General features: G+C 41.5%; 1 protein-coding gene across 3 annotated transcripts in view; it reads right to left on the bottom strand.

Moving 5' to 3' along the window:
* Nucleotides 1-488: 488 nt before the first annotated feature.
* Nucleotides 489-24,249, bottom strand: part of PCCA (propionyl-CoA carboxylase subunit alpha) — a 714,772-nt gene continuing 691,011 nt past the window's right edge. For all 3 annotated transcript variants that reach the window (XM_029604503.1, XM_029604502.1, XM_029604504.1), the window contains 2 exons: nucleotides 17,855-17,932; nucleotides 489-871 (listed from right to left, as the gene is read on the bottom strand). In XM_029604503.1, the coding sequence (XP_029460363.1) occupies nucleotides 803-871; nucleotides 17,855-17,932 (147 nt within the window). In that variant the 3' untranslated portion in view covers nucleotides 489-802. The remainder of the gene's footprint in view (nucleotides 872-17,854; nucleotides 17,933-24,249) is intronic.

Genomic DNA, 24,249 nt, shown 5'->3' with positions numbered 1-24,249 from the left:
AGAACTCGGCTGCCAGAATAATTACTGGTAAAAACAGGAGGGATCATATCACTCAAACACTTGCCGATTTACACTCACATCCAGTTTCACTATATGGGTATATTTTGAGGGTTGGGGGGAAGGGAGGTTTTTGCTGGTATCAATATGTTTCTGATAATATTTCTTTGTGATGGCACATGTATGTTTTTTATTCAATGCTAACATTCAATAAAACTTTTATGACAACCCCCCCCCCCCGACTTATTTGTAGTCACATATCAGGTTTGTACATTTCTCCAACCTATACAGAATAATGTTTACTGTCCTTACGAAAACATATCTTTACTGTATATGTGAAGTGACACTGGACATGAAACCTCAAGGTAGGCCTTTCTCTTGCTATGTGAGAGCTGTAGTAATAGGCAGTTTCATTTCACAACCAAAGGTAACGTAATGCAATTTTATATATATTTGGTCTCCATTTCAAAGAAAAACATGCCACCCCATTATGTTGTAAAAGATCAGAAAGAAGCATTTAATTTTTGTCATATAGTCCGGTAATTGACCTTGGAAAATTCCTGCAATATATAATTTTGTATGTACAAAATATTTATAAATGTAAATAGTTGTATTTTGCTGGCAGTTCTATTCACAGTGTTTACAGATTGCAGAAAGTAAACTCAAATCAATAAATACAACTGTTTAAAATGTGCCATACAGGAATGTTTCATCCAAGAGATGAAATTGCATCTTTTACCTTGATCTAACTTAAAAAAAAAAAGAAGGGCCAATGGACTGCATGATGTTCCAATAGAAATGTGCTTCACTCCAATTCCACAAGAATATCACCTTCCCCAACTGTCTCGCCAGCTGTACAGTGCACAGATTTCACCTAAAGGATAAAGAAATCACTGTAAGGCACCACAAGATCTAAATATGTCTTTTAATGTCACAACCATGCTACTCTGATGGCTTACCAAAGTAGATGCACTAGAGAAGTCATCAATTTGCCCTTGATATTTTAAATAATTGTTGTCTCTAAGACCTTTCTTTAATACATAAGCCATATACGATGTGACTTCAAGCGACTCAGAGAGAGGATGCAGCCTACACAAGTGGTCATTTGAGGTTATAGTTGTCAATATGCTCCTGGATACTCCACTCATGGTTTTCAAAATGGCTTCGGTACTTAATTTTTCTAACTAGATCATTGACCCTGCAATTTGTATAGGATGGTCATCTAAAATGTCATAGAACATCATCCCACAGTGCTGTAATTTGGACTATATTTCATGTCAACCTTGCCAATGGAATACAAATATGCTCTCCTTTGGAGAATCTCCCTACAGGAATGATTTTAAGGATATAATTTACTTAGGGCTGGCCTGGTTGCTGTGTACTGCTCTGCGAAGGGGGCCTGGATTCAATTCTTAGCTCAGGACTTTTGCTCCCTGGGTTGGCCAGAGCTAGAGATGCTGTGGAGGCAGCATTCACAGCGCATGGGAGGGGTACAGTCACAGTCATCGCACATAAATGACAACTAGTGGCTGGATTTAGAGCCCAGAACTGTATGGCCCCTGGCTGAGGACTGTCACTGCAATGACGAGACTGTGGGTTGGGAAAGAGATATAAAATAAGGGGAAAAAAAATATAATTTTGAGACCTTCATTTTCAATTTGTGTGCGTCTTCAACAGCTGCAGAGGCAGCATTTCCACAGCTCTTCGAATGCAGTGCAGGTTGAAAAGTCTGCTGCATTTCGAGTCCTTCCCTCCCTCCTCCCCAAGCAGTGAAAATATGCATCTGACCTTCTTCTGACATCAGCCACCCTCTTGCACAGGAGCCGAGAGGAGCCAATGCTTAGGTGAAAGTTTTCCCGGTGTACAGAGACGGGCCCTTGTCCCTGGAGGAGTCCCCAACGGGGATTGGCTTGGACTCCCTTTGCTTCGGTGCCTGATGAGTCACCAAGCAGCCATATGCCATTCTCTTCTTGCTGGCAGTGGGGAGGGATAATCATGCTGGAAAGGCACAATCCTTGTGAGGATAACTGTGATGCTGGACTTGGAGAACATTTGCATCAGTGGATAAAGAGGTTTCACAGTGGTGGATTGAAGATTGTAGGTCTGGGGGAAGAGGGGCAAAGATAGATTTTGTAGTAGAGTAGATCAGATGAAGAACCTAGTAACAGAGTGCGGCAAGCAACAGAATAGTAGAAGGGAGAGAGAATGTGAAGTTGGTATGAAAGAGTTAATGAATCTCATGTTCACCATCCAACCAAGTCCATCCTCCATTTTTCCATGCTACTGCTCTTTGAATTTGCTATGGTAGAGTTGAAGATACACACTAAAATGGGGGAAAAAATGAAAAACTGTACCACAATATGTCTCAGAACATAAGGAGAGTTTTGAAAGTTTTAAGAAATTCAGAACAGGAGAAGGAAGTGAAATGGAACGTTTACACTGCAAATGGTGTAGCATTGAAATTGATACTCAGTGTGACCAAATTAAACACCATTTAAAGGTGAATTTTCATAAGATGTATGTGTAAAAAATTACATATACACAAGTATAAGCTATTTTAAAAACTGCGACAATAAAAGTGTCCAAGTTATTATAGGTTATACAGAACAAATTAGATATAGAATCTATGCATGTCATATTATCATAAATAGACCATCATAATAAGCACTACCAGTTTTTCACTTTCTTTGCTTTCTATTGAATCACTGGTCCAATACCAACATTGCTCTTTTTTCATATTTAATTTTTTGCAAATAAAAGTGTCTTCATAATATTCAAATAGTACTTATCCAAATCCCAAAAGAACTCCCACACACATGTTTCAAACACTTAATTCTGCATCAGGGGTATGGAGCAAATCTTCTCATATACTATAAAAAGAAAATAAAATTAAAAACTCTTGTGCAATATGCTTATAGTTTGGCGAGCAGGAACTCATGACTCAACCATTTTAAACCTACGTCAAAAGTAACTACCTACTTGATTTAACACAAAAAAAGCTATTTTCATCAAATAAGAGAATACCACTCAATTTCATCATTAGGTCATAGGGTGCAACAGTGCTCAATCTCAAAATCCAATATTGCTCACGAAATGTCAACCTCAGGCTACATACTTATTCTCTAATGGAAGGTTTAATCTGATCAATAACCCACCATTTTAAGCTGAAAAACCATGTGAGTGTGTGATAAAATGCTGAACCATCGGTGTGTTTATTTTGTTAGTAGATAGGCAACTTTTATGCTTGATGAGACGAGTTTTTATCATCCGTTTATTTCTTCCTATATATAACAGACAGCATGGACATTCAATAGTGTAAATTACATTTGTAGACGTACAATCAGTTATGCTAGAGATTTTAAAAAAAAAAAAAAATCCTGATGTTAGATCTGCCCATCTATTTGAGGTGACAATAGTTTTACACATCAAGCAACCTCCACATTTATTTTATATTATTTTATTTATTTTATTTTTAATTTTTATATACCGGAATTCCTGTATGCAATACAAATCAATCTGGTTTACAAGTAACGAAAAGGTTGCCCTGGTCTGGGAGGTTAGACTGGGGTTTTTTACATAGAACATTGAACAATAACAATCAACCATTGAACATTATTACAAGGAACAGTGAAAGTAACAATAGTATTTAACAAACAAATATTATTATTATAACATTATTCGTGTTTTGAACATCTGCATTAGTTGTCAATGCAGGCAACATGGATTGAACCACAATATCTTTGATGTTATGTCCTTTTGTATATGTGATCAAAGGATGTGTATGAAAAATCAGATGTAAACTCAGCACATAATGCCGATGTAGAAAGACAGCTATTTCTTCTGCTTGATTTTAGTATTTTAAAGTGCAAACTATCCGGTGTTCCGAAAATGTTTGGTTTTCAAGAAGCAGCCATTCACGTTGAGCATTAAATGCACATTTGTAAGCTGGCTTAATCACTCACACTGGATATCCACATTGCAATAATCATGTACATAATTCAGACGGAATGGACATTCAATAGCGTAAATTACATTTGTAGACATACAATCAGTTATATCAGAGATATAAAAAAAAAATCCTGATGTTGGAAATGCCCACATTTGAGGTGACAGTGGTTTTACCTCTAGAGGGACGATGCCCACTTTCTGTCATATCTGCATTAGTTGTCAATGCAGGTAACAGATTGAGCCACAATATCTTTGATGTTATGTCCTTTTGTATATATGGTCAAAGGATGAGCATAAAAATCGGATGTAAACCTAAAACATGCCAATGCTGATAGAGAATTGATTCTATTTCTTCTGTTCGATTTGAGTATTTTAAAGTGCAAACTAATCGATGATCTGAAAATGTTTGGATATCAAGAAGTAACCATTCACATTGAGCTTCACATTGAGCATTAAACACGTTTGTAAGCTGGCTTAATCACTCGCATCACATATCCACTTTGCAATAATTGTGTACCCAATTCTTGTGCATGCTGAATAAATCTATTCTTTTCTGAACATAGTTAATGCAAACACAAAAGGTGTCCAAGCAAATTAGATCTCATATGAAACTTATGGAAGCATTCATAATGTAAAAATTTGTTGCAATCAATAGGTTTTTCTATAAATAGTAGTCTTCAATCTATCAGCATTTTTGTAAACCAATATATCCAGAAATATCTGGTCATCATGACATTCCTTTGAAAATTTTAAATTATGATCAAGTGAATTTAACCATGCATTGAACAGTTGTAAGTCTTGCAATGAAGTTGTTCACAAAAAGAATATGTCATCTATATATACTGATTATAGTTTAATATATTAGAACCAAGAATCAAAGGCTCAGACATAGAGATTTGCTACATTGGGAGCCATAGTGACTCCCATTGCAATACCGTGTTTTTGTAAATAAAACTTGCTCTGAAATAAAAAATAATTCCAGGTAAGAGTAATCTCTGCTAGTCTATGAATGAATGAGGGACAATACTCTGTGTGGTCTTGGCCAGTTTCCCAGTATTTTTTCCATGATTTTAAGCACTTCTAACTTAGGGATTTGTGTACAAAGATTGAATGCCCAGTGTGACAAACACCATAGACTGAGGATCAAACTCAATAGAGTTGATTTTAGCTAGCATGCATTTAGCATCACAGATATAAGATCTCGATTGCTGAACATCTACAAAAATAGATAGCAGTTCAAATATAGCATGTAAAGACGAAACAATTGGTTGTCCTGGTGGACATAAATCTAGAAAAATAGATAACGGTTCCAATATAGAGTGTAAAGACAAAACAATGAGACACACAGAGTACCAATCTCATTCATTTGTAAACTAGCAGAGATTACTCTTACCTTTCCTTGTATCGCTCCCATGCAAATCTTTTAGTTTCAATGTAAACCGGTATGATTTGTATTTTTTTACAGGAACGTCGGTATAAAAAAAGTTAAAAATAAATAAATAAATAAATGTGATGCAAGTGATTAAGCCAGCTTACAAACATGAGTTTAATGCTCAATGTGAAGCTCAATGTGAATGGTTACTTCTTGATATCCAAATATTTTCAGATCACCGATTAGTTTGCACTTTAAAATACTCAAATCAAGCAGAAGAAATAGAATCAATTCTCTAACAGCATTGGCATGATTTAGGTTTACATCCGATTTTTATGCACATCCTTTGACCGTATATACAAAAGGACATAACATCAAAGATATTGTGGCTCAATCTGTTGCCTGCATTGACAACTAATGCAGATATGACGGAAAGTGGGCATCTTCCCTCTGGAGGTAAAACCACTGTCACCTCAAATTTAAGTGGGCAGATCCAACGCCAGGATGTCTTGGGTTTTTTTTACATCTCTCTAGCATAACTGATTTTACGTCTACAAATGTAATTTACGCTATTGAATGTCTGTCATATATTGGAAGAACTAAAAACTTGCCTCATCAAACATAAAAGTTGCCTATCTCCTAACAAAGTAAATGCACCAATGGTTCAGCATTGTATCCACATGATTTTTTCAGCTTAAAATGATGGGTTATTGAACAAATTAAAACTTCCATTAGAGAAGAAGTATGCAGCCTAAGATTGACATTTCCTGAGCAATAATGGATTGTCAGATTGTTGCTCCCTATGGATTAAATGTTGAAACTGAATGTTATTTTCGTTTGATGAAAAAAACTTTTTTCCCTTTGGTGTTAAATCAAGTACATAGTTACTTTTGATGTCATTACCCCAAAATATTGTGATTGGTGATGACTATATCCATATGTAGGTTTAAAATGGTTGAGTCACTTAGTTCTGGTAGTCAAGAGTCAAACTGGGTGCTAAATGTTATGTGTAGCCTGCTCGCTGTGCTACAAACAGATTGCGCAAGAGTTTGATTCCTTTTTAGATTTGCTCCATACCCTGATGCAGAATTAACTGAAACACGTGTCGGGACTCTTTTCAGATTTGGACTTGTACAATTTGAATATTATGAAGAAAATCTTATTTTAAAAATATAAAAATGAAAAAAGACCAGTGTTGGTATTGGAGCGATGATTAAATATAAAGCAAACTGGTGGTGCTTATTATGATGGTCCATTTATGATATTATGACATTCATATATCTATATCTAATTTGTTCTATAAATTTTGAAAACTGCAACATATGCACGTAAATCAGGGACCAGAAGTAAATATACGAGTGTAAAAAAAGAGTGGGATGGGGCTTTCTGGGGAGGGGCCAACATTTATGCACATAAGTTGCTATTTTACTGTCTACCAAAGTGACATGCTTATAAGTCTTTTTACTTGCATATATTTACTACTGCTCAATATCTGGTGTAAGTGATTGCAAACATCTTAAAAGTGAAAAAAATCACTAGACAGGGTCTGAGTGAAATGGGGAGACTTCAGGCAGGAGAGTCCTTACAAGCTGCAGATGGACTGGGTGAACTGGTAGACTAATTGGAAAAACTGGTTATTCCATTTCCATGCACGTTATAAAATACCTTGACTTCCGCATGTAAAAGCTGATTTATGGGGGGGGGGGAGGGGTTAAATGCAGATAGGGGGTCGTCCCAACATGGTGGCATGATCAGACGCAGTGAAAGTCGCTCTTCTAACACTTATTTTACCTTTGGAAAGATGCCTCCAAAAAGGACGGGTAAAGTTCGTGTTTACCCTCCGGACACGACTTTACCTCCAGGGCAGAGAGCGATTACGTCGTACGTGTCTGGCTCGGCAGAAGAGAGGGGTAAGGACTTGTCCCTGCTGCGACGCCCAGTGAGGGAGCACCGGAGCTGCCTGCGGAGATAATCTCCCCGGATTATGGACTGCCGCTGATCCCAGTGCCTGCCGCTCCTCCCCATGGACCCGCACAGACTGATGACATCACCCCCGTGATGGGCGGGGCCCCAGAGTGGAGGTTCGATGCTGTTTCCTCAGTTTTCCTCCAGCTTGCTGGAGACAATGGTGCCATCGGAGGCTGTGGAGTTGGCGCTACTCTTATCCAGAGTGGAGGTTCGATGCTGTTTCCTCAGTTTTCCTCCAGCTTGCTGGAGACAGTGGTGCCATCGGAGGCTGTGGAGTTGGCGCTACTCTTATCACCGGTGGAGTCACAGGAGGAGCGAGAGAGAATTTCAGCTGTAGCTGCGGTGGGACTTCCTGGAGCGGCTTGCTTTGGTACTGGGGGTGAGTTTTTTCAATTACCTCCCAAACCAGCAGTGGTAACACTTGAAACATTATGGGATCTTGTGGCAATTTTTGGAGGCTCAGTAAAAGAATGCCAAAATAAAATAGAGACCTTGACAACAAATGTACAATCCCTTAATATAAACTTGGGAGGCCAAATTCTGGATCTCAGGAAGCGTGTGGAGTCTTCGGAGCAAGCCATATCTCAATCTCAGGCCTGCAACTTTAAATTGCTCAAGGGTTTTGGGATTTGTTTTCGTAAACTGGAATTATTAGAAAAGTATTCTAGGCATTTAAATTTACTCTTTTTAAATTTTCCTAGAGTGCTGGGAGAGGATATCCAAAGCACTCTAAAAAAGTTTTCCCTTGAAAATTTAAAATTTGAATTAGGTATGATTCCCTTAATAAATAAGGCGTTTCTTCTATCTAATGCTAGTAAATATTCTAAAGAGAACCATACTGGAGCCCTAGCCAATTTGACCAAGTTTTTGGAAGATTCAACCGATGAGATTATTGAAAGATCAACCCTTCTTGTGTCTTTTGTGGTGGAACATGACCTAAATTAGGTAATGAGGAGATCTTTTAAAAATATCTCTCATACCTTTTATGGTCGGTTAGTACAAATATTTCCTGATTTTTCTAGGGCATCTCAAATAAGAAGACAAGATTGTCTTAATATGAGACTCAGGTTATATATTTGGGATATGCATTTGTCTTGAGATATCCTTGTAGATGTGTCATTCCTGGTAAAGATTAATGTTTTGTCTTTTTTTTACCGGAACAACTATAATCTTTTATAAATGCCAGGAGTATAAATTCATCTCTTCCTCAGGAAACAGATCTCTAGATAATCCATTAAAGTTTATTTATTTATTTATTTTATTTATTTAAAGCTTTTCTATACCGGCATTCATGATACAATCATATCATGCCGGTTTACAAACAACAGGGGGTGCAATAATATTGTTTTTTTAACCAGTGCAGAGGAAGCGAAAAAGTTACATTATAACAGGGTTGATGAAACTGGGGGAGGAAGGAGACAAGAATAGACAAGAATAATATAATCTTTACAGAGGTGGATTATTTACATTGTGCAGTAATGTCTCTTTGTGGATATTATTTACATTGTGCAGAGAGGTCTCTCAATGGATATCAGACTCGGGAGCGGCTTGATTGTGGTAGGGTCTCCCCTAGGTATTAGACTCGGGAAAGGCTTGTTTAAAAAGCCAAGTCTTAAGCCTTTTTCTGAATGTCAATAAGCAAGGTTCAAGTCTAAGATCAGGTGGTAAGGTATTCCAAAGAGCAGGGCCCGCTGTGGAGAAGGCCCGGTTTCTGAGTGTAATATGGAGTGTAGATTTACCGTATTTTTCGCTCCATAAGACGCACTTTTTTCCCCCCAAAAGTGGGGGGAAAATGTATGTGCGTCTTATGGAGCGAATATAAAAAAAAACAAACAAAAATCTAACAAACCTCCCCCCACCCTCCTGACCCCCCCAAGACCTGCCGACTTAATTTACTGCAACCCCCCACCCTCCTGACCCCCCAAGACCTGCCAAACGTCCCTGGTGGTCCAGCGGGGGTCCAGGAGTGGTCCGGGAGCGATCTCCTGGGTGTGGGCCGTTGGCTGCCAGTAAACAAAATGGCGCCGACGACCCTTTGCCCTCACTATGTCACTGAGACCGACCAATAACAGCGGTCGGTCCCAGTGACATAGTGAGGGCAAAGGTTCGTCGGCGCCATTTTGTTTACTGGCAGCCAACGGCCCACGCCCAGGAGATCGTTCCCGGACCCCCGCTAGACCACCAGGGACGTTTGGCAGGTCTTGGGGGGGGGTCAGGAGGGTGGGGGGTTGCAGTAAATTAAGTCGGCAGGTCTTGGGGGGTCAGGAGGGTGGGGGGTTGTAGTAAATTAAGTCGGCAGGTCTTGGGGGGGTCAGGAGGGTGGGGGTTGTTAATTTAAAGGGTTGGGATGGGGTTTTTTTGGGGGGGGGAGGGGTTCCCAGAGAAAGAAAAGTTTTCTGATCTGGGGAGTGGACCGAAATGGCCCTCCCCAGACCCGAAAACAAAATGGGGAGAAAAAAAAAGCTATGCACTCCCCTAATTTGCTCCATAAGACGCCCAGACGCAGAGCCGGTTTAGCACAATTTTTTTTTTTAATTTTCCCCCCTCTGAATCCTAGGTGCGTCTTATGGAGTGAAAAATACGGTAGTTGGGGGAACAATCAGGGATCCTTTGTAGGCTTCTCTGATGGGTCTGGATGATGTAAGTAGACTGAGGGGGATTTGGAAGTTGAGAGGGGTTTGGGAGTGGATGAATTTATGGATGATGGTGAAGGACTTGTGTAGGATTCTGTAGTGTATTGGCAGCCAGTGTAGATTAATTAGAATGGGAGAGATATGGTCTCTTCTTCTGAAATTTGTCAGGATTCTGGCTGCCGCATTCTAGAGCATCTGAAGTGGTTTGATGGATGAGGATGGGAGACCTGGCAAGATAGAGTTGCAATAATCTATCTTGGAGAATATTACAGGTTGTAGGAGTGTTCTGAAGTCATGCAAATGTAAGAGTGGCTTCATTCTTTTGATTACCTGCAGCTTGTAGAAGCCGTTCTTGGTTGTATTGTTAATGAAAGTTTTTAGATTCAAGTGTTTGTCTAATACTACCCCTAGGTCTCTAGCTTGTGTCACAATGGTGTTAATTGGAGCAATTTGTGGGGAGAGTTGCTGTTTTCGGGGGTGATGAGAAGGAGTTCCGTTTTGGCCGAGTTTAGAATCAGGTTTAGGTTTGCGAGGAGTTCGTTGATCTCTTGGAGGCAGTTTTCCCAGTATTTGAGGGTTTTTGTGATAGATTCTTTGATGGGTATCAGAATTTGAACGTCGTCAGCGTATAAGAAATGTGTTAGTTGTAGGTTAGTTAACAGCTGGCATAGAGGAAGAAGGTATATGTTGAATAGAGTTGGGGATAGTGAGGAGCCTTGAGGAACTCCTTGTGAGGAATTGTAGCGAGGGGATTCTTTATTATTGATTTTAACTTTGTAACCTCTGTTTCAAAGGAATGTTTTGAACCATGTGTGAGCAGAGCCTGTTATTCCAATGTCCAAGAGGCGGTTGAGGAGGGTGGCATGGTTGACAGTGTCGAAGGCTGCCGACAGGTCCAGTAGTATTAGTAGGAAAGATTGTCCTTTGTCCAGGCCCATGTGTTAAGCCTGTTTCTAATGACATTTACCTTTGCTTTTCTACCAATATTTCAGGACCTTTCTAAATTTACCTTTAAGAAAAGTGATGTAAGTTCTATAGTTATTTCTTTTGGTATTATATTAAAAGAAGAACGGTATTCTTTGTTGAAATACATCTGCACAGTGAGCCCATTGACTTAATGGACAATTCGGTTTGATAATATTGTTTTCTATTTTTGAGAAATCTCTTCCCAGCAAAGCACCGCAAATGATTGAGAAGACCGAGCGATCTCACTTATTGTAGGAGATATGCTGTCTGGCTTGCTGATGCGGTGTAAAGAATCATACATAACTCACATGATTTATACATAAATGTTTTTATTTTCATAAACATAAGAAATGGCTTAGAAGCATTCATTCATGAGCTTGTCAGCTTATGAGTGAGTAATGTTTTCTGAGTTTTTCCTATTGATCCCCTTTTTTGTGATATTATTACTTCTCATTTGTAACATCATTTTTATGTTTTGTAGTAAGAAATACTCTTGCTCTGTGTGTGAAAATAAAAAATTAAAAAAAAAAATTGAAAGTGCAAATACATGGGTCCATCATTTGAGCACACATCTGGCTAAGTAGCGTCTTTGCCACTACTTAGACGGACAAATTTGAACTTAGCTGGATAAGTAGCACTTTTTTTAGACATATCCCGCAATTTTTCATACCCAGAAAAGTCCAAAAAGCACTACTTAGATGGACAAAAAGAACTTTTCAGACTTATGTGGCTAAAAACTGCTACTTAGCTGTATAAATCAGAACTTATCTGGATAAGTGCCGCTACTTTTCTGGATAAGTCTAGACTTGCGTATCTTGTGGTTTTTACTAGGGATGTGCATTCGTTTGCAACGAAATAGGAAATAAAGATGATATTTCCTATTTCGTAGCATTTCGGGGCTGACAAAACGAAAGGAAAACTCATGAAATTTCGTGTGGTTTTCCTATCGTTTTTTGGGGGGAGGAGAAAGGGCACATTTAAAAAAAAACAAAACCCCAAACCCACCCCAACCCTTCAAATTTAATTAATTACAAACCCCCACCATCCTGACCCCCCAAGACTTGCCGAAAGTCCCTGGTGGTCCAGCGGAGATCCCAGGAGCGAACTCCCCCTCTTGGGCCATCGGCTGCCAGTAATCAAAATGCGCTGGTGACAGGAGTTACTGGTGCCATTGGTCGGCCCCTGTCACATGGTAGGAGCAATGGATGGCCCGTGCCATCTTAAAAAAAGGGGGAGATCGCTCCCGGGACCCCTGCTGGACCACCAGGGACTTTTGGTAAGTCTTGGGGGGGGGGGGGGGCAGGAGGGTAGGGGATTATAGTTAAATAATTTGAAGGGGGGGGGGGGAGTTTGGGTTTTTCCCGAAATAGAATCAAAAAAAGTTTTCGGGTTCGGGGAGTGGACCAAAATGGCCCACCCCGGACCCGAAAACGAAACACCAACAAAAAAAAAAATGTGTGCACATCCCTAGTTTTTACACGTGTGAGCATATGTGCATGCACGTGTACTTGTATTTTATAACCTGCGGGTATCATAGTCACACAGGTTATAGAATACGGTAACAACTTTGCGTGCGTCCATATACAACGTAAATGGGAGCACGTTAGCAGTTCAGAAAGTTATCCTTTTAAGCAGTTAATTTTTAAAGGAGTTACACACATAAATGTAAGTATAAGGCTGGGGGGGTAAGGTCCACCCTGCTGCAATTAATATGGTGGTGGGCAACATTTCGCTCCACACCCTTGTTTGCGCATGAGAGTTTGTGAATAGGAATAATGTATAAAGGAAAGTATAGTTATCAGGTGATAAAGTGCTGAGCGGTGATTACTTTTCTTGGGTAGTGCAGGGTAACATTGAATTGTTTACCCTATTCCCTTCTTTGTGAACCATTGTTTGTTTATAGGGTGTACGGTGTCTTGCATTTAGTTAGAGGAGTTCATTACATTCGTGCATTGGGTTATGTTCCCGTTTATGAGCCTTGATAGCATGTTACATTACCTGGATGATTTTTTTGTTTGTGGGCCCGGCAGCTGAGAATGCTTGTGAGGACATGTTGCGGGGGTTTTTGGAGGTAGCACAGGGTTTTGAGATTTCCTTTGCTCATGGGACTGAGCAAAGGGGATAGAGTTGGATTCCAGAAGCATGGTGTCCCGGTTGCCATTGGAAAAGTTGCAAAATCTCCGAATGTTGGTGCGTTTAGTGGGTACAGCCAAAAAGGTGACCTTATGAGTCATGTGGTCCTTGACTTGGTCACTAAATTTCATGTGTATGGTTAGTCCCATGGGGAGGGTGGTCCCATGGTGGTTTTCGGCCTCCACTTGAGCATCATTTAATTCGGGTGTTACAGAGGATCAGGGATTAATTGGGTGTGTGGGATTCTTTCTTAAAATCCTTTATTGGGGAGTGCATTATGCAGGAGGAGCAAGTGACTAGCAGAGACCTTGAGCTATATTGAGATGCAGCAGGGGTGGTGAGTTTTGCAGTCTTTTGGAAAAGGGCTTGGTATATGAGTTGATAGCCTAATTTCTGACCTATTAGTTAAATTTTGTAACCTATCATTAAAATCATCCATTGTACCTGAAGACTGGAGGGTGGCCAATGTAACCCCAATATTTAAAAAAGGCTCCAGGGGTGATCCGGGTAACTATAGACCAGTGAGCCTAACTTCAGTGCCGGGAAAAATAGTGGAAACTATCCTCAAGATCAAAATTGTAGAGCATATAGAAAGACATGATTTAATGGGACACAGTCAACATGGATTTACCCAAGGGAAGTCTTGCCTAACAAACCTGCTTCATTTTTTTGAAGGGGTTAATAAACATGTGGATAAAGGTGAACCGGTAGATGTAGTGTATTTGGATTTTCAGAAGGCGTTTGACAAAGTCCCTCATGAGAGGCTTCTACGAAAACTAAAAAGTCATGGGATAGGAGGCGATGTCCTTTCGTGGATTACAAACTGGTTAAAAGACAGGAAACAGAGAGTAGGACTAAATGGTCAATTTTCTCAGTGGAAAAGGGTAAACAGTGGAGTGCCTCAGGGATCTGTACTTGGACTGGTGCTTTTCAATATATATATCAATGATCTGGAAAGGAATACGATGAGTGACGTTATCAAATTTGCAGATGATACAAAATTATTCAGAGTAGTTAAATCACAAGCAGACTGTGATACATTACAGGAGGACCTTGCAAGACTGGAAGATTGGGCATCCAAATGGCAGATGAAATTTAATGTGGACAAGTGCAAGGTGTTGCATATAGGGAAAAATAACCCTAGCTGTAGTTACACGATGTTAGGTTCCATATTAGGAGCTACCACCCAAGAAAGAGATCTAGGCGTCATAGTAGATAATACATTGAAATCGTCAGCTCAGTGTGCTGCAGCAGTCAAAAAAGCAAATAAAATGTTAGGAATTATTAGGAAGGGAATGGTTAATAAAACGGAAAATGTCATAATGCCTCTATATCGCTCCATGGTGAGACCACACCTTGAATACTGTGTACAATTCTGGTCGCCGTATCTCAAAAAAGATATAGTTGCAATGGAGAAGGTACAGAGAAGGGCAACCAAAATGATAAAGGGGATGGAACAGCTCCCCTATGAGGAAAGGCTGAAGAGGTTAGGGCTGTTCAGCTTGGAGAAGAGACGGCTGAGGGGGGATATCATAGAGGTCTTTAAGATCATGAGAGGTCTTGAACGAGTAGATGTGACTCGGTTATTTACACTTTCGAATAATAGAAGGACTAGGGGGCATTCCATGAAGTTAGCAAGTAGCACATTTAAGACTAATCGGAGAAAATTCTTTTTCACTCAACGCACAATAAATCTCTGGAATTTGTTGCCAGAGGATGTGGTTAGTGCAGTTAGTGTAGCTGGGTTCAAAAAAGGTTTGGATAAGTTCTTGGAAGAGAAGTCCATTAACTGCTATTAATCAAGTTTACTTAGGGAATAGTCACTGCTATTAATTGCATCAGTAGCATGGGATCTTCTAGGTGTTTGGGTAATTGCCAGGTTCTTGTGGCCTAGTTTGGCCTCTGTTGGAAACAGGATGCTGGGCTTGATGGACCCTTGGTCTGACCCAGCATGGCAATTTCTTATGTTCTTATGTTCTTATGTTGGAGAGAGATCTCACCAAGAATATCATCTTTTTGAAATTATTTCCTATTGTTGTGGCTTTGGCATTGTGGGGGCACAGAATGAAGGACAAGGTGGTTTTATTTCGGTGCGATAATAGGGGAGTAGTTGAGGTCATAAATTGGCAATCAGCCAAGTATGAATGGGTGTGGGGTTGTTGCATGAGTTTTTCTTATTATGTCTTAACTGGAATGTGAAAGCAATGGCAACGCATGTTCCGGGTGTTGAGAACTCAATTATTGATGCCCCCCTCTCATTCCAAGTGGGACATTTTCAGGCACTTGTCCCTGCATGCGGACGAGATGGGAGCAGAAGGGCAGGAGTGTGGGACATGATTAAGACACTGGTGGCTCGAGCAACATGGGTGTTTCTACAAGAAGGGGAGAGATGCTGTTTCTTCTGAACCCAAGGGTGGAGAGGGGGTCCTGTTCCAGACTTGGAAATTATGCAGTATGTTTTGTGGGCAAAGCTAGCGGCTTACTCCTTGGCCGCCACAACATGGGTGCATTTGGCAGGTTTTTTCCTTTTTTCAAAAGATTTTGGGTTGTAGGAATCCGGTGGTGAACTTTTGCAACAGACATTTGCTTGGTGGATGGGAGAGGGGCAAGGTCCAATAAGGGATATGAAGAGACCGATTCAGTATGCTGAGTTGCTAGTTATTGCTGGGTGTTTGGCATGTGTGTGTTGGTCCTCATATGAGGTGCTGCTTTTCTGTGTGGTGTTTGTCTTTGCTTTTTTTGGGGCAATAAGGGTGAGCAAGCTGGTGGCTGAGTTGGCGGGGCATTCGGGATGCATGGGTTTGTTGAGAGAGAATGTGTGGGTAGTGGAGGATCGGGTTTACCTCCATATTCACCAATCCAAGATGGACCAGAGGGATGGGGGGCAGATGATTATGTTGGGTCTGAATGACAATTGTTTGGTGTGCTCTGTTTGTTGCATGCAAACATTTTTGCAGGTGTGGGCTTAGGTTGGAGCCCTTTTCTTGATACATGCAGATCACTCTCTGACGCATTAATCGGTTCGCTAGTGTACATAGTTCAGTAATTACGACCTCAGGAAGGAATGCGGAGTGGTATAAGATGCATTCTTTTTGTATCAACACAGCTACGAGCACGGTGGAGGCAGGACTGTGAGAGGGCCAGATTCGGAGGACTGGGAGGCGACATTCTTGGGCTTTCACTTATGTTAGTTCGGAGATATGATGGCATCACCTGATGAAAGGAGGAGGTAAAGTGCTGGGGGGAGTTATTAATGCATGTTATATTCTGTTTCTTGCAGAATTGCAGGTGGGTGGCCTTGATGTTGGGTGTGCCTGGGTTGTGGGCCACTGATTTGTTTATTGAGCTTATCAAAGGGCATTGCAGAGGCTTTCTGGTGAGATTTTTGGGTTAGGCAGTGGAGAGAGGGCGAATACGCTGCTTTAGGAGGCGAGGCATGCAATGGAACCAGCTCTTGCTGGTCATCAGAGAGTTGAAGAGTCCTGCCCTGGAAGTCCTGGTGGTACACTTGGGAGGCAATGATTTGGGGGAATGGACATATAAAGAGTTTGTGGCAGCTGTCTGGAAAGACTTCAGCTACTTGATGAACTGGATTGCCAACCATATTAATCAGATTTAAATTTCAGGATCAATTTTTATGGAAGCATGGGGTCAAAAAGGTCAAGACAAGTTGGTGCGTGGGTGGAGGTGCAAGGTGGCTTTTGGGTATGGCATGAGTGGGCATTGGATGTGTGTTCTGGGTTTTTTTCGGTTGAATGGGATACATCTGTCAGATATTGGAATAGACCTTTTTAACAATGCGCTTCAGGAGGCGTTTGAGATGTTGTTTTTGTGGGGTTAACCAGGCCACAGCGGGGGGGGGGGGGGGGGGGGGGGGACAAGGGTGTGCATTGTCCTTGTTTGTGGTGGAGAACCCGAGCCTAGCTGACAATTGTTAAAGGGATCAGATTCAGACCTGTAGGGTGATCGTGGTGGGGGGCATGTGTATCTGGGGGAGGGGATGCTACCCGTGACAGCTAAGTACAGTGATGTCACTGTACAGGTTGCTGGTTCTTCCTGCTGGGATGTTGCGGGCAGGAACTTCAATCGGCAGTGGGACTGCCGAGGGGGGTAGAAAAGCTTGGGGGAGGGGAGGGAGAAGCGGTATGTCACTGAGATTGTGGTAGTGTTACAGCTATGGATAATTTCGAACGGAGGATCCCGTGTTTGATTATGTAAGGCTCAGATATGGATTGTTTGAAAAAACTGCGGACTTGGCAATTCCCAATTTGAGTCGTGTGTTATTTTGTGGGGGTGAGGGAGAGGGGAGACTGCCATGGGTCCCACCTTACCCATGTTACATACTATCGAGGCAATTTTCAGAAACCCCTGTTTTACGCGTGTAAATGCTTTTTAAAATCAGGCCCATAGAGAGCAAACTCTTAAAATTAAAAGAAGATGGGGGGGAAATAGAAACAAGAAAACAATGGAATCTGCATTCAGTAATGAATTAGGCACAAAATGATTTGATACTCCGGAAAACAAATTTTGAGTTACCAAGGGAAATGAGAACATTCTGGCCAACAGCACTGTTTTTTTGGCTACATAGCAAGCATGGAATGCAGGAATCTACCCTTTGACCACCACTGATGTCCTGGCCATGCTTTCTCAGATTTACAATTTATTTTTTAGAAAATAAAACAGTCAGAAAAATTCTGCCATACCTTAATTTGGCTCAACATTAAAGTCCAATTACTATTAGCTATGTTTTCACATTCTCGTCAATTCCTAGTTTTGTATATTTATTCTAATTAGACAAGTTGCACACAGTTGGAAGTGACATAAAAGAGAAGCATACCTTGGCAGTTTTAGCAGCACTCATACTGTTCTGCATTTTCATAGCTTCAATTACACAAATCTCCTGTCCTTCTGACACCTGGTGAAATGAAAGTACAGCAGTATTTATTTAAAAATACTTATACTCCGCAACTTCCAAATTTAAAATGAAGACACGCTTTAGAACACGGCAATATCCTTTGGTGGACTGCAGACTAAAAGTTTCTTCTCCTTAAAAGAAGACTTTCAAACTATGAAGCTTAAAAATAGACTTGTTTAATTGGTTCTAAGTCACTTGGGGGTGAATTTTCAAAGGAGTTATGTGCGTAAAATTGGCATATTTTATTTATTTATTTATTTTGGATTTTTATATACCGACATTCTTGTATCAGATACAAATCATATCGGTTTACATTAAAAACAGAGTATGCAGGAAAATAGGTTTCCTAAGTCAAATACATTGAACATATTTAATAAGTAAGAGATTACTAAACACTATGAAAAAGGTTAATTAACAAAGGAAAAACTTAAGGGAATTAAAATAAGCGTAGCACAAAAGATTGCACGAAGGGGTGCACAAAGGGGAGTGCCCCTTTGGCGCACCCCTTTGGCGCGTGACGCACGGCGCGCGACACCTGGTGGAAAATGGCCGTTTACCTGCTCGCCGCTGAGTGTGATGACGTCAGTGGGGGCGGGTCTCTTCATCCCTGAGTTCACAGCATTCTCAGTTTCAGCGCGGTTTTTACATATGCTATTTTATAAATGTCAAACGTATGTACGTATTTTTGGTCTCGCGTTCACTTTCATGTGCAAAAAAAGGGTGATCTACAGGCGCTTTCTGGGGTGGGAGCAATTTCTGGGGCGTATGTTGCAATTTAATCAAGCCGAATGCGCGTCCATTTGGCAACTTATTTACTGAATTTTACACCTGCTAATTATCTTGGGCAATTTGTATCAGAATCATTTATTGTCTACTGCTGGTTGGGTAGGAAGTCTGGTTGAACTGGGGGGGAGCTCAGCATGAAGAACTAGGAGGGTCTTGATGACCTGGAGGATGACTGATAAATTGGTGGAGGTTTTGGCAAACTGGCAATTTCAATTATGCACAAGTTTTAAAATATACCGACTTAGTGCATATGTTTTTGAAATAAGTAAGAAAAGTATGTGCTTTCACTGCATTGCAGACATTTGTGCATAAGGAAACATATACACGTATGTTGGGAGTGTACACATCTATGCATTTTATAATCTGTGAGCACCTGACACATGCTGGTTATAAAATACTCTAGAAGATCTTCACACAACCATATATGTTCAAATATGGGGCCACAAGTTATACTCATAGGAGGTCATTTCAAAAAGAGTTATACATTTAAATGTAACATTATTGTAGGAATTTTTCAAGTGCATTTACACATGAATATCCTATGGACAATTCAATGGCATATATTGTAGCAATTTTCAAAAGCCCACTTCCATGGCTAAAGTGTATTTATACAGGTAAAGCTCAATTTTAATGTCACACATGTGAAATCCTAGACTGTTGTGTGGTTGAAGCAGCCTAGTTAGCGAACCTACTAGACCCATACTGGTAGACACGCTCTAGCTGGGACAGGATCTGGAACTTCACCTGTACCAGCCCCGTTCCCCGCAGGTTGAGCCTTTTGAGTTCCAGGGGCTGGCAGGGCTTAGAAGAAGACGAAGTCTGAGTCCAATCCAAAGGTCGAGGTAGGCAGCGTGGAGTCATCGTCCAGGTCCAGACCAAGGGTTAAGGCAGGTGGTAATCAAGAGGATAGTCATGGTCCAAAGCAGAGGTCATAGCTAGAAGAGCAGGCCAAGTCAAACAAGTCACCAAGGACAAAGCAGGATAGGGCGGACTAGGAGATTCATGATCATGACAGACAAGAACCGGGGAATAACCAAGACAAGCACAGGCACAAACAGTACAAAGACAAGGCAAAGCCAAAGGCAGGACACAAGCAGAGAAACAAGGCAACATGAAGACACGAGAGCAACACACATTGCTGACAAGTTGCTGAGGCATCTGCTGGCAGTCCAAGAGAGCCTTAAGTAGGCAGAGGGTCGATGATGTCAACAGAGGGTGCCATGGGGCTTTTCCCGCCAAGGTTCCTTTAAGGGTCAGAGCATTGGGTATGTATGCACCTAGAGGTGCTCGGGGGAGGAGCAATGTGATGGCGTTCCATACTGCTCTCGGCGGTGCTTGATGGTCAACAGCATTCTTCCAACGAAGAGAGCAAACTTGGCTTTGGTTAGGTTGGCAGCTGAATGGGGTGAGCGTGGCTGGTCACAGGACAGCCCCGCAACTGGCCAAACGTTACATTTAAGTGTAACTTAAAACGAGTATGTGGATATCCATATATACATGTATATGGGTGCGGCAACATACACAGGATCCTGTGTGCAAGCATGCGCACGTTATAAAATAGGGCTAGCACATGTATGTGTGCACAGCGCATGTATGTATGTATGCACAGCAGGGATTTGTCTGCATTTACAAGCACAAGTGAGGATATTTTATAACGTGCACATGTGCTGGAAATGACCAGTTTCACCAGTTTATGTCTAGGTTATCAAGACTCCCCTGGTTCTTTAGCCTGCCCTCCCTCCCAGTTTACCCAGATCCCTCAAGCACTACATATATGGCTAAAAATATTTGTATTCACTTACATCTGATCTATAGCAGAAGTAAATTAGTGCAGAATTGCTCTGGACGTGCGCCGCATTGGCTTCGCTACGCATGCGCATATCTCTTGACCCTGCGCAGGAATGCCCATGACCCCTCCCCATTTCACCCCCTTTTTTTTTTTTTTTTTACTGCATGTAAGATATTTGAGCATCAGTACTTGCATGTTTATGTGTCAGGTTTATAAAATTAGGCGGAGACGTGCAGGTGGAGGATCACCGCCTCTCGCCATGCAATGGACCTCAAGCGGTATCAGTGGTGAGCACTCAAATGTCAATCCTGGCACTTGCCATGCTGTGAGGGTCAGTAAAGGGATAGGAGCGTTAACCCCTGATGCAGGTGGTGGAGTTTGCCAAAACGCGAGCATGTCGGGTGATATAATTACAGATGGTTAAAAAATGAAGTGACCCCGGAACTTAGTCGGTAAAGATAAATAATATTTTTAACTAGACATTAAGAATTTTCATAGAATAAAGAATATTTGACAATAGAGAGGGAGATCAAGAAGACAGAACTGGCAAATGCATTACATTTGAGTGCTCACCACTGATACTGCTTGAGGCCCATTGCACGGCGAGAGGCGGTGGATCTACATCTTAGAAGCACGTTATAAGAATTTCTGATGCTGTGTTCATGAAGAGGGGATTAATATTTATTTCATTAAATGACTGATTGGATAATGAGTAGAAAGTGTTGCCTCCTTAATCATTTATATTAACGATAGATAGCGGGGAGGCTCCTGCTGGTAAGTTTGACAGTTCACCTGTTTTTGAGCAAGAGATAAAAGCCTCAGTAAACAAATGCTCCTTTAAAAAAATTTTGTAAAACATTTTGGAAGTACCTACTGTACCTGAATGTAACTCACGAAAAGGCATAAGCTAAATCTAAATAAATAGACCTATTCTGTTGAACCATTTATCAAAAGGAATGAATCTCCTTAATCATTTTGTCACCTTTATCTGTATCTTTTCTAGTTTTGCTATATCTTATCTGGTATGTGGTGAACAAAGCTGTACACACTATGAACATAAGATTTGCCATTCTGGGTCAGACCAAAGATCCATCAGTCCCAGCATCCTGTTTCCAACAGTGGCCAAACCAGGCCACAAGTACCTGGCAGGATCCCAGGGGGTAGTCAGATTCTATGCTGCTTATCCCAGGGATAAGCGGTGGATTTCCCCAACTCTACCTTAATAAAGGTTTGTGGACTTTTCTTCCAAGAACTTGTCCAAACCTTGTTCAAGTCACCACATCCTCCGGCAACGAATTCCAGAACTTGAGTAAAAAAAATATTTTCTTTTATTAGTTTCAAATGTGCCACCTAGTAACTTCATTGTGTGTCCCCTGGTCTTTGTACTCTTTGAAAGAGTAAACCACCGATTAACGTTTACTCGTTCCACTCCACTCATTATTTTATAGCCCTCAATCATATCCCCCCTCAGCCGTCTCTGATGAAGAGATTACCAGTTGAAGGCAGGGATCCTTGGGCTGGTTATCTGGGCCCTACAAGGGAGCATAGCTTGTGTGAGTATTGTAGCTATATAATGTATTCATCAGAAACCTGTCATCATCTCTGTCGGGTAAGGAAAAATGCGCTTCTTTTCCTTCACCTCTGCAGGTCGTGGAATATTTAAGAGATTTAATTAATGGAGTGCTTACCAGCATTTCTATATGAGACACCTCTAAGATGTGCAGTAGTGGAAAGGGCCATTTCATGGGTGCCCCCTGTCTCTCTGTGCTGTACTATTAATAGCAGGGCAGCCAACCAAACTTTGCACTCTAGAGACCAGGGACACACCTGACAGATGGTTCTCACATGCGTGACACACTGAATATGTGACCATCACCAAGCTAAATGTAAACAAGCACTCTGCATTCCACAGGAACCCCCTCGACCTGCAACAATGGGTGCAGAGCAAAACTAGGGCGTTCCCCGTTCAATTTACCATACAAAAAAAGATATTTCTGGTGACATCTCAATACCAGCAACATAAACACTCTCTCCTACCAGGTACAATAAACCCCCTTATGAAAAAACAGTAATTTACCACCAATGCATGATCTATGGAGAAAACACAACTAATAATATTGATACAAATGCCTACATGCTAGTAAAATACCTCACCTCTGTCACACACATAGAATCGACCTTCACCAAGTACAGAAAGACCACAAATTACAAATATGGAAACAGAAACGGGAATGGAAACCCAAAAAGGCCACTCTGCATTCTGTGCAAAACAAAACTATAGCACCTATCAGACTTCCAGGATCTGCAATAATGCACACAAACTAATGTGCACTAAGTAACACCTGCAATATGGAGCTCAAACAGTAACAACTCTACAGATGAATAGGCAGAACTGCAGAAATTACACCAGGCCCTGAACACCAACAAACCTCGTATTAGGAAAACAGAACAAGCCAAGCTGCTATAGATCCCTACACAGAAACTACAAGCTCGCAGAAGACCCTTAGCTGGGTCACACATGCAGAACACAGACAGACCCTCACTAAATACAGAATAAAATGACCATAAAGCTAATGTTTTTGTTTTTGCGTTGTTTTCTGCATACAGAAACCGGTGTGCGACACACCAGTTGAGAAGCGCTGCTATAGACAATACCAGTGCTTGTGGCAAGACTACACTAATTTGTTTGGCCCTTTGAAAAGGTAAGATGGGTCTTCCCAAATATTTAACCAATGTCATCCCTTGTTAGTTTTTTTTTAATACATTTGAGCCTAGAGAGAAACCTTAACGAATTAGCTGAATTGCTATCCCTTTTCTACAATCACTCAGCTACCACCCTAATTGTTAGGCAGCCGATTCCTTCTTCCATCTTCCAGAGCAGGGGTAGGCAACGTCTCTCCGGGAGAGCCACAACCAGGTCTGGTTTTCAGGACATCCAAAATGAATATGCATGAGGTATATTTGTGTGCACGGTGCCAATATACCTCATGCATGTTCATTGTGGATGTCCTGAAAACCAGATCTGCTTGTGGCACTCCAAGACTGGCTCTGCCTACCCCTGCCCCAAAGTATGAACCACCCCTCCTCTCCGGCATAGAAACTCTTTCAACCTATGCCATGCCAGCTTATGTTCTCTACTGCATCCCCTCATCCCCTTTCTTTTCCCAGCTCACCCCTCAGCCCTTTTCATTTTCCCATATGATCGATTCTACTCCATGACCTTAATACGTCACCTTTTTATTTGTCATCCCATCTCACCCTCCACTATTCCCTCCTCACTCTCAGTCCCCTGACCCCAGCTATCACCTTCTCCCTTCCCTCACATCCCCCCCAGTTTGTCTCGATTGGAGACAAACTGGGGGGGATATCCCTTCTCTCACCTTCCACAGCTATGTAACCATCAAACCTCTCCAGCATACAATCCCTCCTGATCTTAGAAAGACTTTCTCCAGGATCAGCCAAAAGAGTTTCCTTTAGCCCCTGGGTAGAAGATGGAGAACACCTGGTGGGAAGGGATGGCAGGGTCTGTGGTAGGTAAGGAGAAACGAGCGACAGCAATCTCCAGCATGCTTGCATACTTACATTTCTCTTCCCTTGATAGCAGGTCATAAGTCCAACGGTGGTCAGTAAGTGCTAGCAGCGGCAGCACTGGCCCACTGAACCACTGCAAGCTCACAAACTCCGCTGCGACCCCAATCCTTCCTCAGGCAGGGCTTCATGTTAACAATGAAACCCGTGCCAG

The sequence above is a fragment of the Rhinatrema bivittatum genome, chromosome 5 (genome assembly GCF_901001135.1).
Source record: "Rhinatrema bivittatum chromosome 5, aRhiBiv1.1, whole genome shotgun sequence".
NCBI classification, from domain to species: domain Eukaryota; kingdom Metazoa; phylum Chordata; class Amphibia; order Gymnophiona; family Rhinatrematidae; genus Rhinatrema; species Rhinatrema bivittatum.
This window is presented reverse-complemented; position numbering and strand designations above follow the sequence as displayed.